At 37.7% G+C, this 17,577-nt stretch overlaps 1 protein-coding gene across 1 annotated transcript in view; it reads right to left on the bottom strand.

Annotated features, from left to right (window-relative positions):
- The window catches only part of LOC149288431 (tenascin-R-like), a 50,269-nt gene that overhangs the window by 20,616 nt on the left and 12,076 nt on the right, over positions 1 to 17,577 (bottom strand). The window contains exons 3-8 of the mRNA XM_089491718.1: positions 15,010 to 15,285; positions 13,707 to 13,822; positions 10,260 to 10,410; positions 9,557 to 9,826; positions 8,269 to 8,454; positions 1,731 to 1,820 (exon numbers count right to left, since the gene is read on the bottom strand). Of these exons, the coding sequence (XP_089347844.1) occupies positions 1,731 to 1,820; positions 8,269 to 8,454; positions 9,557 to 9,826; positions 10,260 to 10,410; positions 13,707 to 13,822; positions 15,010 to 15,285 (1,089 nt within the window). The remainder of the gene's footprint in view (positions 1 to 1,730; positions 1,821 to 8,268; positions 8,455 to 9,556; positions 9,827 to 10,259; positions 10,411 to 13,706; positions 13,823 to 15,009; positions 15,286 to 17,577) is intronic.

The raw sequence follows: 17,577 nt of genomic DNA, 5'->3' as shown, positions 1-17,577 counted from the left end.
TACATTGCTGTAGAAGAAGACACTTTGGACTGTTATGAGATAGGCAGGACTTCTCCTTCAGACAGATAACATGGGAGATAATGACATTTCCATAGCCTAAGGGCCAAAACGTAGATTGGATTATCTGAGAGACAAACCAATTCATGTCAGAAGAAGGAAGAAATTAAGTAGTATTTGTCCAAGGAGTTTTACATTTTATATGCATCTCATCCTATTGTATAGATCATTCATACATTGTGAACTTTTATTCTGCCTTCTGAATTGTGTACTCAGCAAGAGAATGACTTGCAGAACCTTTAATGAACCCGTTATTAAATCACAAATACAGCAAGGGTGATGCCCGAATACCAAGTGATCAATGCTGGCCGCTTTCCTAAGAATATTTAGCTCTGCATATAGACAACTCATTTATATGCAGGGGGCCCTCACCAGAAGCAGCGATACAACATCAATTAAACTAATGATAAGAAATAATGAAATGTTCAATTTACTTCAAAAACACCTTACCGCTGACTGCAAACACAAATAGCTTTAGAAGAATAGCGATAATTGAAAATAGTTTGCAAAGGGATTAAAGAAACATTAACACCTTGAAACTAAAAGGGCTCACACAAACTCAGACTCCCAAGGTGAATTTCTGCATAATGCCTTTTTTTTGAGTAAAATACTTTCCATATTTACATAGTCAGTTCTTATAGTGCCATGTACTTCTTACTTTTCATGGCTGTATATTAGGGATTCAAGAAAACCCTAAAAAATTTTTGTCACATGCTGCATAAATAAAGAAATATGTTGGGAACCTTTGGCCTAGAAGAACCAAGAGCTGCATCTAGAGAAGGACACTGCGTATTAGGAATAAACCTCTGTTTGCAATGCAAGATCTCGCATATTTATATGCAGTTAAAGATACCCCTGTATGGTGACTATGAGAGCCTTAGGCTATATTTTAATGAGATTATGGTAGATCTCAGTTCCATTATGAATGCACATGGAAAACGTGAGACCTATAGCTGTCACTTTTATTCAGTACATCCAAGTAGCTGATCAACCCAGAACCGGCTTGAGCTCATTCACTGAATCACACACTAATATATATCTAAATAATTTTAAGGACATTTGGATACATGCAATATCCAAGACGGGAGCTAATGGTTGATTGCCCTAGAACTGGAAGTGTTTTAAGTTGCAGTTGACATGGTCTTGATGGAGAACTCTGATGCACTGAATGACCGTGCTCAGTCTTTGCACATTGTATGTTTGGTTTGGTAAGGTGTCTGATTAGGCAGCTTTGATATGAGATCTGGGAAAGTAGGTGAGTGAATGGTGCAATCAGGGTTATTTTAAGTTTTGGTGTTCCTCTGGCAGTAGATCATGTGAACCCACACCTCTTGTGATGGCCATCTATGAACATTCCTTTTCTTTTAAGATTTTGGCTATAAACTGATAATGCTGCATCTTCAGAACAGCTGAAGCGCTACCATAATGTAAAAAAATATTGTCACACACTCAATTTTAATCTGTTCGCCTCAATATAGTTACAAATCAGCAGTACTGATCATAATGTATAATTTAAGGTCAGGATCACTTGTAGTGACATTGAAATATGACATGATTAATATGTTCAATATGGGTCCAGGTGCTAGGATAACCAGGATTGTGGTTTTTTTTGTTGAAGCTGCATATTCTGTAGAAGACCTGATCCACTAAAAACAAAGTAATGAATTACTCACCTGTCCGAGCATTTATCGTTGCTGGAGCACTCTGCAGGTTATCCCTGACTGCAGATATTCCAATACCATATTCTGTTCCCGGGATCAAATCTTGAAAATAAAGTGAAAAAAAAAGAGATTAGATGCCCAAGGGACTTTCCACAAAGTGGTAAAAAGATTGCACCTCGTATCTGCTATTTGATGATGTTACTACTGTAACAAGAACGTTAAATACCTTAAACTCTTGTAATTTGTCTTAACATTCTCTCAGCGACATGTTAAATATAGAGAACGTATTAATCAAAATTTAATCAATTTCTTGGCAGCCTCGTCCTTTAAAGATAAGCTTCCTAGGACATTACACAGGAATGGTGACACCCTCGACAGACACATTAATATGGCTCATTCAAAGATATGTGTCACTAACTACTAGCACTAGAGAGGAATGACAGATTTTCCGTGGTGCTTCTTTTACTTCAATTCTATCTTTCTTTTCAAAATCCATTATATCTGGCAATTGGTTCACACGGATAAACAAATGGTCACGGCACTTAAAAATGTAAAATGCAAACTTTATAAGATTTAAAGGTGAAAATAAAACATTTTCCCATCGTGTAAAAAGAAAAGTAGTATCTGCAGCATGAAGTATAGTGAAACAGAATGGAGTACGTACAACATTTACTATGTCATCGACAAGTAAGATTTTGCATTTATTATAATTTATAAAGTGAGGAAATGAATAAGTAAATGAAAGTATAAATGAGGATGTGCAAAGTTGCATGCAGGTGAAAAACAGAAATAAAAGCATGAAAAGAGGAGAAGGAGGTAAAAGCAAGTAAGGAAGTGTGATTTCTGCCCCCGTGAAAAGCCAAATAAAAAATTTGTAATCCCGTCACATGATGGAGTGAGTTTTAATATCACATGACAAAAGTGGTATTCATACAAACATAGCATTTGATGGCAGATAAGAACTTTTTAATACATCTACTCTGCCCATTTTTATGGATGTAGAGACAGAGACTTGACTGATGTACCCTCGAAGTCCGGGCCAGGCCCACCCAACCAGTTTAATTACCTACTAATTAACACGACACCAAGAGTGGGGTTGGAAAGGCCACAGCCGATTTATTTATTTAACAAAGCCATTGCCACGCAACCTAAACCAAAACTAGGTAAGTAACAAATAATTAACATGAATAAATAATAAAAGCCAGAAACAAGGCTATCCAGGTACCACCAACACAGAGGAGGACATACCGGCATGCCCAACCCCGGACCCGAGGCTCCGAGAACCAGCAGCAAGGAAATGCCACCAAATGCTCTCCCCCAGAGCATACACCCCCTAGATGGCTGGTAAGCCCCCCCCGACTGTGACAAAATTAACTGCCCAATCAACAGCGCAAACAATAGGGAGGGTCCCTAACCTAATGATACCTGCCAATAAATAACCTCCCAAAAACTCCACCCCCAAAACTCCAAAAATGCCCTACTCGGCATCCCAGTCAAGACCCACTCACATCTCCCCTCTCTCTCTTCTCTCCTCCGGATTCTATGCATTCCCTTTTTAACTTGAGCTTCCTATATAATTGCTGCCTATACTAGCACTAAATATATTTACTTACATATGTATTTATATATATACCATGAAACACTGGGACGTGGAGATTAACCTTCACAACACTATTGGACACCATGTAAGAAAGTGACCAAATCGGTTGCAATCATGAATAAAAAAAAATCTTAATCACCAACCAGTAACAATCACAGAAAAGATGTATGATTTGCCACCGTCATTAGAGGCTCACAATGCGTATTCTAAAGTAAAATAAAATAGTCTTTTCCCCCTTTGTCGTCAAATGGCTTTAGAATTTTGTAAATATAGATGCTATGGAAACAGCTAATATAAAGGATTCCTGAAATACTGCATAAAAAAAACCCGCAGAACATTTCAAAATAAATATTTTTGTCTAACAAATCCCACAATTCTGCCACTGATTACAAAAAAAAAAGATAAAATAATAAAATTGAAACTAAAGACTGAATAGTGCAGTAGATCCGGTAACAAGGTGCTCGATTGTGAGGCTTGATAAATAGACTGGTTTCATGCACACTTTGGTCTGTCTCTTTCTCTCTCAAAGGTGTATGAATCACGGTGCTGTAATATAAAGATAATTTACATCGGCCTGTAGATTCCCCAGAATATTACACTGTCAAGTCAAGTCATGGCTGTCCGAGATACAATAATACTCTATATAATCTGTCTGACAGTACCTGCTGCCCCGTAATATACTATACTGCCAGATTACAGCCACCTTATATCCTGGTAAATTTCTCTACGGGGACTATTGGCCATCACAGGATTTAGGACTAACCGACGCTAGTCGAATGTAAGTCATGTCAAATATATTGGTGAGTTCCTCCAAATCTCTGAATTAGCTCAGGGCTCTGCAGTGAAAAAGACATTTTTAAGGCACCTTGCCCTGATGTAAAAAACATATTTTAATAAATGCATTGTTAATAGAATATTTGGTTCAGTGTATTTATTGAAAGTCAACTTCATATCTCATATTGGCAGGACAGTTTACCATAAATACATTAAAAAAAGAGAATTTTGAAAAAAAATTGTGACTACAAAATGTTGTTTTTTTTTTAATAACTTCTAGATTGTAATCTTATTTTGAGAAGGGCTTTCCTCGACGTTAGTTTCCGTAAATCCAAATTATTACGTGATTTACTACTTGTTTTGCCCTGTCTACCCATTGTACAGCACTGTGGAATATGATTGCACTATTTAAATCGGTAAATAATAATACTAATAATTATAATTGGCAGAAACAATGTTCAATTAGAAGCTTTTTTTGTGTCTACGTTTTAAAAGGTTCCTTTTGTTTTGTGAAGACACTCATTAAAATACATTAACTGAGAATATAATTTCCAAGGTTTTTAAAATATAATGTTGGTTGGAAAAACATATTGTTAAGTAAGTAAAATAAACACCAGAAAATGCTAAAGCAGGTACTAAATACAATTTAAAAGTGTTTATAGAATGCATTTGGTACTGCAATCCGCAGTGTATTTAGCCTTGGTGTGTGATGGCTGTCCTTGCTGCTGAGAGTTGGTATATGACATCATATACCGGTTCCCAGCCTATTATGACATGCGGTGTCAGGTAAAGTGTGCTATGGAGGCTTCTACAGTATAAATGGGCCAGTCAGATAGATGAGATATCTCCGTTGTAATAGACCCATCATGTAGTGGTGCACCAAGAAGCCTAATTGCACAATAGGGTGATCGCCCCCAAGTTTATGGTGCGGCCTCCTTTAGCCAAGACACCTTAGGGCAAGTAGGATATCCCACTGACTGTGAGAATTGTTCAAGATTTCATGCTTCTTTAGATCTTGGCAGATCTTGTCTTACTACAGCTGCACCTTCAATTATTCTTTTCTTAGTGATGTTATTGGATTTTAATATTCATAAGCAGTTTTACATGTTTCCAGGGATATTGCTAGAATGCCCACAGTTGTATCATCGGAACACTCATTCAACGCAAGCCAGAACTTCCCTTCTGTTATATTGAAATCCCCTAGAAAATTATGACATCAAGAAGCCTTTTTAGAAAAACAAAATAACAGAAGAATATGGAAAGCTATTTTTGTGCACGCGAGCATCTGCCGTTCTGTAAAATAGGTTAAGAGTAGAAAAAAATCTTCAGCAGAGAAAAACTGCCTTAAAGCCGCACATTACCTGTCATCATTCTGTGTACTTGCGGGATGATGGTCAGTTAATCTTTGTAATACACATGCAGGCAGTTCTTAAGAATCCCCACTTTCATAATCCTCCACCAAGATAGATATTCAGCCTCGCTTGCTGCTCTCTGACCTGCCATTAGCTTTGTTAAACTAATCTCTGATGATATGTACATGGATATATCACAGGTATAATAAGACTTTCTTATCTCTCCACTTCGACTTGTCTTTTCCATTACTGTTGATAGCAAGACATTCTCCTGATCACCGGAGCATACAAACATATGAGGTTCCTATAAGCAATCTCTCTGTAAAGTCTTTTTCTCGTTTGTAATAGAAATCACTGGCACTATCTTCTTCTTTTGGACTCCATAGTGCTAGCCTCCCGTTGACCTGTACTCACATATATATCAATTTTCCTTCATGCAATTGATTTTTTTCCCAGCTCAAATATATATTTTTTTAATATAATTTAGCTTTTGTTGGTTTCTAGAACATTTCATATCCGCCTGTCAAGGTACAGGTTAAAAGAAATACTTATATTTATCATGTTGTAATTGTATCTGCATCCACAGTAATACAAGGGCTGGATAACCATCCCGATGAAGACTGTTAATCCCGTGGTGAGGGGTCAGATTCCTAGCGTTGATGTGGATACAAACTATTAAGATCTACATAAACATTGTCAAGGTTTCTGGCCAGAGCCATCTTAAAATCACCAATGGCATATCAGTAAAAATATGTAATCCCTGCTGCACATATTAGTGAACATAGAGTAACCATAAGATATACAAGCAGGGACCTTGTTTTGGAGTATTGTATCCTTTTTACTAGACTGAAGCTCAGCAGAGAAGCTAAATGTTAGCTCTCTGGGCAGGGACCTCATATCAATTGTAAGATCAGTAGAGCAAGACTGGGTAGCAAAGTGATAAAAAATATTACCAAATGACCATTTGTTTTTTTCAAAATACAGAACAAGTACTGTATCTATCTATACATCACATTCACCAGAATACGGGAGACATTTAAATAGTAGTGTTCGTATTAACAGTTCATATTTATACACGTACATTGACCACGATTAAAACTGGAATAATAGAGATGAACTGGTCTATGTTTTCAGTAGTCAAACAGGCTGTAGGGTCTATTCAGAAAGGCCTGTGTTGTGCCAAGCTGGGTTGGTCAGGCTAACTTTAATGAGACCTTTGAAACTGATCAACTTGCCTAATCAATAAAAAGGAGAATAGGGGAAAAATCGACTCACAACACTATTAAACTCAATAGGACTGTCCCAACATGACAAACAACTTGACCAATAGCTTGCTTGACAGACTTGAATAACAACTGCCCAACAGCAGTGAACCACAGCCAACATGGTAGAAGACTCTCAATGTGTCACTTGGTGCTGTCAAGTGGTTTTGAGTTAAGTTAATTCAGTAAACTTCCAACAGTACTGACAACTCAGACCTTAGTGAGCTGACCTGTCTGGCCTTTTTTATTACCACAGATTTCTAAAACCTGATATTTAACTAAAATGAAACCAAGGTCACCATCCATCTCCAATGAGACCAAAAGATCAATTGCATTTAATTACTAAAACAAGAGTTGGCATGAGAATTTGCAAGGTGCATTCACTATGCATTACAAATGGCTGTCCCTGGCAAGTTTCCCTGTGGGAAGGGTTGAGCCGGTACTTTATAATGTATAGTTTAATCAGTGAGGTGGACAGCCCTGGCTAAGGTGGCCCTGTATAAATTATATTTAAATCAGTGAGATTTATTGATCGTCGTCAATAAGTAGTAGATATAAAGAAAGGCTCTGCAGGGGGTAAGGCTGTGGCGGTGTGGAAGTGTGAAGATCTGATGGTTGCTTCTCCATGATTCTAAACATTACTTGCTCATGAAAAAAATCCCTAACAAATGTAGGATTTTACAAAATGAAGGGTCATTCATAAAACAGTGAAATATCTTTGGATATGGTCCCTTCTCACTTACAGGATCTGCCATCTTTATATGCATAACACTGAATCACTAATTCTTTTGAAAAGATAGTATTATAAGCACCACTTCAGGTCAGGGTGGAACTAAAGCACAATACAGCATGAATGAGTACTTTTAATAATTATGCCTGCTGACCCCAATATCCAAAGCTTAAACCCAATTGAAAACGTAAAAATATATCCAGCTGAGAGCGGGCACTAGACATCGGAAGATTGCTATTTTGGAGAGCAGTTTTAGTAGGCATTACGTGATAGATAAATTACATATGTTAGCCTGATTCTTTATCTGAGATGAAAAAGCTTTTGAAAATGATAACTGTAAAATACTTTAGGGAATGAACCATGTGTGAATCTCAGTCACTACGCGTTGCGTACATAGTCATCATAGGATTAGATTTTTGTATTTTTATTTCATAATAGTGCCATTTATACTTAGTGGGAGTTTGGAGTTGAATCACTAAGAGAGGTTCAACTCACTGACGGCACTGTATATTATTAACATATAATATATTATTCTGGCCCAGACTGAATAGGCTCAGGGTAAGAAGGGACAGTGTCTGTGGAGAAGCAGATGGTGGTGCTGCCTTGTGTCTGGCCTAGGGCAGAGCCCCAGCTGCCCCTTCCGCAGCAACCTCTTAAGGTACCAATTGTACATCGTTCATTAATAATTACTAATATTGGTGTAAGCAACCTGTGACTACAAACGTATTTATGAACGAGAATTCCTATAATCCATCTCCTTCCAACAGGTATTTTACATAATCGAGATCTAGATCAATACTGGTTACCTGCTATGGACAATGCATATACTCACTGGCCAGTGTGCCTTTTGTCATTTGGCCGCTGTTTCTTGGGACTCTCAGTTCATGGTACTGATCCCCGGCAAGTGTGCTGTAAACAACCAGGTATCCCTCCCCCTCAGCTTCACTGTTATCCCATTCCAACTCCAAAGTGGATGCGGATCGAGAGATCACTCGCAGGTTTTTGGGGGCATCCAACTCTGGTTGAAGAAAGAGAAAAAAAAAACAATCATAGAGAGGGTAGAGTAATCACTCATCAAACTGTGATAAATAATAGTATTCCAAACAAATACCATAAAAAAAAAGAATTCTAAATTTGGTCACAAGGTACATATTTAATAAGAATTAAACCAAAACATCAACTCATGTATACATATATATATATATATATATATATATATATATATATACATATATATCCATTCACTCACATTGCACACCATTCCAAGTTTCCCAAGCCTGGTGCTAGTAACCAGCAGTTTCCATATAAAGCACTTTCAAACAATGGTCAGCACTCCAGGTCTTTAAATTAACAATCTCTCTTTATTCAAACATTTGAGATTGTTAATTTAAAGACCTGGAGTGCTGACCATCTTTTGAAAGTGCTTTATATATATATATATATATATATATATATATATATATATATAAATAATCATTCTTATAACTGGCCTAAGATTCTCAAAGGTGGACCTTGGACAAATAGCAACATTTGCCAGGAGCAAAAAGGAATCTTAGGGACTATAGGGAGGTTGCAGATATGACTTCTGGACCTAGAAACAACTATATTGTTTGCTTTTACCCAGCACTGCACTAGTTAACAGAGCTGGTATCATGCGCCACTGATATATTTCTTGCCAATGCCATATTTTTGGGTCGGTGGAGATAAATTGAGTACCCTACAGTATGTATGGGATACTATACAGGACCTCGAACAGATGCCAGTGTCAGTGTTCAAAAAGGCAATCACGCAATTTGTCCTTCATCTTATCCGTGAGGCCAGTAATTACTGTTTCCTGGGTCCCATCTACCATGTGTTATTTACTCTCTTCCAGACCTTGTACACATGACAGATGGAAATTCAAAATATATACATTCTGCAGGGAGTTCTTCTTATCACTGTGTGTGTAGAAATGGTTACTTCTGATAGATACATTGCATTAAATGTAACTATTTTCTACATAATAATGCTGTGGATTTACACATTACTTGCATTCTATCAATATATGACTTTTGTGAGCAAAAAAAAAATTTATAAAAACACAGATGCTGTATTTTCAATTGTTGAGCTTGTTTAAATACCTGTAGTGAAAGTTGTGCTGACTGGTTCACTCTGAGTGTCTCCTCGAACCCCTGTCACTGACACTTGGTATTTTGAGCCTGGTCTCAGGACCTGCATGGAGTATTGGCTGAGTGGAGGTTGCAGACGGAAGGTAGTTTTCTCCCCTTCACCGTTAAGTGGTCCATATTGCAGCTGGATAAAGTCTAGTTTTGCCCTTGCTGGAGTCCACTCCACAAATGCTACCGTGTCTGAAACATCGCGGACTAGGATGTGGGATGGCCCGTCTATGACTAAGATGGAATAATAGAGTAATTCTCATATGATTTTTTTTTATATATGTATTCCTAAAGCACCGTACACCTTTACAGAGGAATGAACATTCATTTGCGCCCATACTTAATTACATTTACATTCATACACATATACTCCAGTATCCATGGGCAAAGCATTTTAAAGAGACATGGTAACAAGCTTTCAGTAAGCTTTCAAATGTGTTAATTTTTGCAAAACAAATACTTCCCAATGTGGTTCATTGTGTGCAGTGTTTTCCAGTGAATAAGGAGAATAAATTCTCTGTAGGCTAAGAGAGTGACTTGTGTATATCTATCCTTAAAATGGCTAACTAAGCCACAAATAAAAGAGGGTAAATCGTATGCTTATGACAATGCTGAAAATGCCTCAGGCCCAGCAAGTACAATTTAGTTTTTTAACTACTTAACTTACTGGTAGATACAATGCCGGATGTAGGGGGACTCCTTGCTTGATCTTTCAAAGAGACAATACTGACTGTGTATTCCTCCCCAGGCTTCAGCCACGTCTGGTTAAAAGAGGTTACGCTACTGGGGAGCTGAACGGTCAATCCACCTTCATTATTCTAAGATCAGAAGAAAAGGTGCATGTTAATAAAATCCTATGGTACAACACAGTTCACTTGGATATGAATAATATTAAATTCACGCTTAAAAATAAGGACAAATGTCACCAGAGTCTAGGATGTCACTCAGCACTGCGTGGCCTTCTGTACCTCTCCCTGTGGAGTGCAACGAGATGTAGGTGCAATTTATACATTGTAAGTAGAACACCATCCTACATCATAGCTGAGTGCCTATTATCCCACGACGATATAACTTCTCCTTGGAAAGAAGAAGATGAAATTCTGGTTTCTTATCTTGCTGCTTTGCCCTTCCATTTCCCATTATTGTTGATGAGGCCTTCGTTCAGCAGGTCAGCGAGGCATAGAGCTACTGAGCACAGTGCGACATCAAATCATTCACCAAAACGTGACAATACTTCCTGGTACCTAACATTATGACATTCATTTGAAGTCCTTGCCTGTGTTCTCCTGCATTAAGGTCTGTGGCAGATTTGTCACCCACACTACCCTAGTCTAAGTGTCAGATGACACCGCATATCACTCCCATAATGATCTTTTCTCATAAAACAAAAGTGACATACGCTCAATCACTTATGTCATGACTTCTTAAGATCTTTTATAGCAGAGCCACATAGCACCTTGGAGCTAACAATGATATGTTGCTCTCTGTGCTCTTTTGCAGAATAAAGCAAAAAAAAAAAAAAATCAGTCATTCTCAGCAGAAAAACTAAACTAATATTTGGATTAAACCCAGTGGAACTTTAATTCTGTTTCTGCTGCCAAGGGACATTAAGGGGAATATTATTGTCTTCAATCGACAAGCAATCAGCAACATTTTTACATCTTCTGCAATGCTATATTTAATTGAACATAGAAACTTAAATATCAAAGGAAATCACATATGCTTAAGCATCTCGTAACTCAAAGGCAATATAATTTGAAAAAAGGGAAATCTGGTGAAGCCACCGACTGCATCTGTACACAGTAATCATATAATGTTTGATTATGAGAATAAGTGGCTTTAAAACCATTCCTGGCTTCTTATGTAATACATTTTTTGGACACTTATTGTATATCATTGTCAACTGCTTTTTGTGGTCAAAGATTTATGTTGCTGTAACTTGACATTGAAGTGGAGTTGCTCAGACTGACTGTTTTATGTTCTTTTCCAATTTAATGGTATCTGAGGTAAAATCTCTGTTTCGACAAATGTAACTTGTCAGCAGGTACAAATATTCTCAATTGTCACCTTAACTTAAGCAGGTATTTCACCTTCACACTGAAAACTTACCGAGAAATGCTGAGTCTAAGGGTCAAAATCTGTGCGTTCCCGAGTCTGGTTACAACACACATTCAGCACATGTTTCTCTTTTCTGAGAGCTTCTGCTTAGATGTGAGCAACCCTGGACCTTCTAGTTTTTCAAGCAAACTGTCCTGTAACTCCATTGGATTTTCCAATTCTCCACACCTCAACCCACAATGCTGACAATTCCCACTGACAATTATATGTTATTATGTGAAGTGTATTATCTGTCAAACACTGTGCATAATGACTATTGATGGGACCTCACACTATGGTTTACTGGGTGCACTTATAGCACTTCTCATTCAGATTGGCCCTGGCTTATTTTAAACCTTGTATAAAACAATTAATGTTGCCAGAATGTGCCTCATACAGCCAAGCCCTTATCCTCAAATGTTTGGTCTATCTAAAACAGTTGATGGCACATCAAACAGCCTGAAGTTCATATCCAGGCAAACATAGGTATATGCATTGCAATTCTGCCTCCCGATAAACAGATGCATTGTAGCCATTCTATGTTCATGCAAGGAACTTGCTTTGATACATGTTATCCTGTAACTGATTCCTAATAATCTGTGAATCAACCTAGCTTGTTTTTAGATCTTTACCTATTTTGTCTACCTTGAACTGTTAGCCTGTTTATTAAACTGAAAAGAGATGCCTCTGACCTTGGCCTATATCAGCGACAACATTTGTATCCGTACTTGGACCGTTGCCCTGAGGATCTGACTTTAACAGCAATGTTACATGTACCAACCAGCGATTTTGAAAATTTACAATATATCAATCTGACCCCTCAGCATTTGAAAGCAGAATACAATCAATCCTATCGTGCCTTTCGATTCTTGTCACAAAATCCATCATATTTTGGCATCAAGTTATATTTGAGCTATACCACCGGTCGTGCTTATTTGTATGATCAGCAAAAAAAAAAATCTACCTTCCTGTCAAAATATGCTTTCCTTTTCTGACAGATATATTAAATATCACAGATCTGATAAAGGTAAGTCTAAATAATAACATAATAATGGTATAAATGGTTAATTTCCATTGCAATTTTGAGAAAATGTGCTAAAATATTAGTTACTAAAAAAATTACAGTACTGTCCAAAAATATGAAATCATGTTAAATGCACATTTATACTATTAAAGAGCAAGCATATTGATGAAAGGTGAGCAGTGATTTGTTGCCACCTTCTGATTGTACATTCTATGTTTCAGTGAGATATTTGTCTTAGACAATACAGTGTTATTTCACCTTATATTCATCATCTACATACTTTGCTTTATTAAGCGATCTTAGTGTAGTTGTTCTTGACTTGACTTGTGATTGCATGCCTTGAGACGCATGCCTAAAGTAAGATCCTTTTCTGCAGAAGCCTACTATTCTAATGTGGGTGCTAGAGTTTTATTGGAGTGGGTTCTAGATATTTTTAATGAAAACTGACAATACAGTTGCGTTGCAAGATTATAAAAGGATCCACTAAAAACTTGGCAATATTAGCGAATTTACTGGTGTGGCAGCTCCTGATCATCAGGATTCCTAGCTTAAAATCAGCAGCTGCTCTGGACCCCAATTTACACATGGAGCCCCCTTTTTAGGATTGCTGTTTGACTTCTAGTGGCACATTACTGTAATGTATTAAAAAAACAACACACGGACGTATGTATTGTATTTTTAATTTTCCTATATTAAAATCAAATATTGTGTCAGAGGCAGAGTTTGCCTAGAGAGAAACTATGGGAACAAGGAGCTTGTTAGATCTTCCAACCTCCTTATATCTAGGTGCTGCTTCCATGCCACAGCTGACTTATTTCCCTTGGTTGCCCGCAACTGCATTCTTCCAACCAGAGAAAAACAATGAAAATCGCTTTTTTACCGGCTTGTTAGAACTGACAGCCTGTAGGCAGAATGCAACACTCAGGGGTTTTTGGCTAGATTCCCATCCTGTCTGGAAAACATATACGACTGGCAAATTGTTTTGAAATGCACCTTTGGAGTAAAGCTAATCTCCCATCCATCAAGAGCAAAAGCAGGGGGGTCCCATTGCACCTCCACTGAGGTCTGTGTCACTTCCTTAAACTGTAATCCTTGCGGTGGAGAGAGATCTGATAAAAGCAAAACAAAGGAATTAAACAATTCATACAAGAGATAACAGTTGTAGCTACTGTAAGTGTGTAAAACTCTGACAAAGTACTTTGCAATGCTGCAAGATCTTTGTCGTGACCAAGGCAAGTGCATTGACTAGCTTATTGCATAAGTTATGGTGGGTAAAGGTGATGGAAAACCCTTCCACTTAAATTTAAGGGGTAGTAGAAGCATTATTAAACACTCATCTACAGACACCAGACAAGCCAGAAGGCTTGTTTTTTTCCCTCAGAAATCTCATGGTGCTGCCACAACCACAAGGGATTCTGGGTAGGCACATGCAAATAAGGTCAACAATTATCACCTTTTGCCTCTATATAAAGTATGTATAAAGTGGATATAGAGGCAAAAGGTGATAAGTGTTGACCTTATTTGCATGCCCCTACCCAGAATCCCTTGTGGTTGTGGCAGCACCATGAGATTTCTGAGGGAACAACAAGCCGACTAGCTTATTGGAAATTTTACCTGACTACTGCAAAAACTAAAAGAAACAGCTTTTTCAATTCCAAGAATTATGACCATGGTAATGCTAAGGAACATAAGGCGGCAGTAAACTTTTTGTTTTCTCTTCCATTCTGCTGGATCCTGGCTGTCAGGTCAGAATCTGACAGCACTTTGGAGACACAAGCTTGTACTGTCAGAGACTAACTCTAGACTGAAGAAGGTTCACAGGTGGAATTTAGGTTTTTGGCATGTACGTGAAAGGATTTTATCACTGGAATCTCATAAAAGAATGACTGTGCAAGCTTTAGTTGTAATATAATTAACTGTCTCTTAATTGTAATTAAGAGGATAAATTCTTACTGCCACTTTAATTCACAACCAGGTAGAATACCTTAATATAGTGCCATATTTACGATATATGTCAGCATATCTCAGGTCCTCATCAGCAGGACTCTCGCTATACAACTTTTCACTTTTCACAGGGTTTAAAACCCTGATTGCACAGTGTTTTGGAATATATTTGTGATTTACAAAATAATATATAAAAATAATAAGTACTTTTATAATGTGTTGGGAACCTTATAAATAAGCTCACCCTGAGACTCTGAGAATCTACCCTGTAACCCTGTGATTGGGGGAAGATTCATAAGAAGAGCAAAAGCAAACTAAATAAAAGAAAAATAGGAGAAAGGTTTTCACCCACGTGTTGACACGGTGATGCTGGTGGGCTCACTGGTGATTTCACTGATGACAGAACACACACTGATATTATAGGTAACTCCTGGCTCTATCTCTCTGATGGTGACTGCACTCCAATCTCCTGGGACTCTCTGCTGTAGTCGTTGTAGGGTTCCCCATTCTCCTGGTATTGCCTGCTGATATGAGATGACATATTCCGTCACAGCAGATGTACCTTCCCAAGCCAAGTCCAACCAGTTGTCTCCAATAGCAGTGACACTCAAATCCATTGGTGGGGCAACTGAGGAAGTAAGAAAACACAGGTTTTAAAGTTAGCAATTTACTTTGGGTATTTGGGACACTTGAGCCATGTTTTCAGCAAGGTTTGAGTCTTTACAGAAGTAAAAACTGGCAGACTAGTCGAATTGTTCTTATCTGTCATTAGATTCTATGTTTCTACAAATTAAATTACAGAATTATATAACGTATGCCCCTTGTGGCCAAAATTGGAACAACAGTCCAATTCTGGTAGCCCACTATCAACATTGCCAACTTTCCTCTGATCTTAGCAAATAGTGAGTAAGAATGATAATTTGGAATGCAATTTCATAATAATATAATATGCAAAACCTTAATACCTTCTTATTATCAGAGAACAAATATATCAAATCAAAACTGATGTGTTGATTTTTTTGTTCACGTTTACAGAATAACGATTAGATTATTAGGCCTGTAGAGATGTTTAGTCATATGTCTAGGCAGAGCAGAGTATTCTTTTTGCACCCCTTGCAAAGTCAATGCTTTGTTCAGCCCTGTCTAAGTGGGTCTAAATCCTCCTCTGTGAAGGAATGTAGAATTGTCTGTGGTCATTTTACCACAGTAATTCTAGTACATGTGGGGTGATAGGTTAGTTAAGGAATAATTGGATATCTGAGATATCAGTAAAAAAAAAATGCTTTGTATCATTCTCTGTAGTTTTGAGCATACTAGCTAATGAATTGTGGATTTTGCCTACCAAAACATGCCCTTTATTCTGGTTAGCCCTCAATTTTGTGCAGGTAGCAACCAAAGCTGGAAGCAGAGGGAGGCAGCATTGTGTATACTAAGAGGTTCGATATGTGCAGTCTGTTCTGTTAAAAGTGCTGTCAAAAGTGTAGCAATAGGGAGTGGTACTGTAATGCAGTAATGACTTTTAATATCCTAATCAATTTGAACAGTTGCTAGTGCATAGGCACCTTGTCAAGATACTCATGCAAAAATGGCCTGGTCATTCAAATGTGAGAAAAGAGGAGCAGCTCCATTTCTTCAGGCTTAGCTTAGGATCTCATATAGCTGTCACCCCCCCCCCCAACTGCCATAGTTCAGTGGAGGTCTGTGCATCTGCCTGACCAGACAAGCTGTTTGGGGACAAACTTGGCACTGACAAGCTGTTTGAAGGCTAAGATGGCATTAAAAAGATCTTTGAGGTAAAGATGTCACTCACACGCTGTTTAGGGACATGTTGCTTGGTGATGTTGGGGGATCCAGGGTTAATTGTTGCAACGTAGCCCTGTGGTTCTTCGTTACACCCTTACTGGTGTCAACTAGAAAATTTACAATTATCTGTTGAGTAGGTGTAAGTTACAAGTTTCATTGAATTTTATTTCCTCAGTGGTAAAAACTTGACTGAAGCTGACAAATGTCAGAAGCACTCACACCAACTTAACAGCTGCTCAAATTTTAGTGAATATTATAATCCCATGTCGAGTTGTAGCATGTGAGTTAAGGATGCTTCAACTGAGTTTGTTATTATTAACTGACAACTCACTTTTTAGTAAATAGATAACGTTAAAAAACTTTTGTTTTCATAAAAGGTGACTGCGGTAGAAGAAAAAGTCATATTGTCATTGGAAAAAAAAGACAGTATTTAGCTGAAGGTGCAGAACAGTAATAATACAGTAGATTATGGCCAACTGGCCATATAAAGAAGAAACTCAGATGATCTATACCTGTGTATATAAAATTGAGTTATTTCTGCTTTTAGTTTATAGCCCTCCTAAAGAAGAAAGTTATCAAGTCTTAAAAGCTTGCAAATTAGCCTGAATCAATTAGCCAGTTAAGATATCACCCACAATCCATTATCATTCTGTAGCTGAAAAAGAGAAGGAATTGTCTGTAAAAGTACAAAACATAATATATTCCTTCACGGTGTAGATTTTCAGTCTGTTGCAGCACTGCAGGCTTTAAGGATGTCTCCAGCTGGGAACAGGTAGACCAAACAGTGATGTTTGAGGGTCGGGGAAAATGGATGTGAAATTAGCTGATAATTAAAATGAGAGAATTCCATTTTCTTTTGTTTAGTAATTCCGCAGATGGAAAAACCAGTGAAAATCTGGATTAAAATACTTTTTTGATGATGAGTGGTGAGGATGAAAAATGGTAATTTCAATAAATCTCCTCCAATATTTGCTATCATTTCTTACATCTCTTGGCTCTAAAAACTAGACATATAGTGAATTAGATTTAAGAAAGCCCCCCCCTATTGCAGTGTTTTTCACATCTTCCTCGGCAAACAAATGATTCCCTGCAGTATTTGGTATCTGAATTCCTTGGG

Source organism: Sceloporus occidentalis, unplaced genomic scaffold (genome assembly GCF_023333645.1).
Source record: "Sceloporus occidentalis isolate IW3139 unplaced genomic scaffold, rSceOcc1.0.p SCAF_51, whole genome shotgun sequence".
In the NCBI taxonomy this organism is placed as follows: domain Eukaryota; kingdom Metazoa; phylum Chordata; class Lepidosauria; order Squamata; family Phrynosomatidae; genus Sceloporus; species Sceloporus occidentalis.
This window is presented reverse-complemented; position numbering and strand designations above follow the sequence as displayed.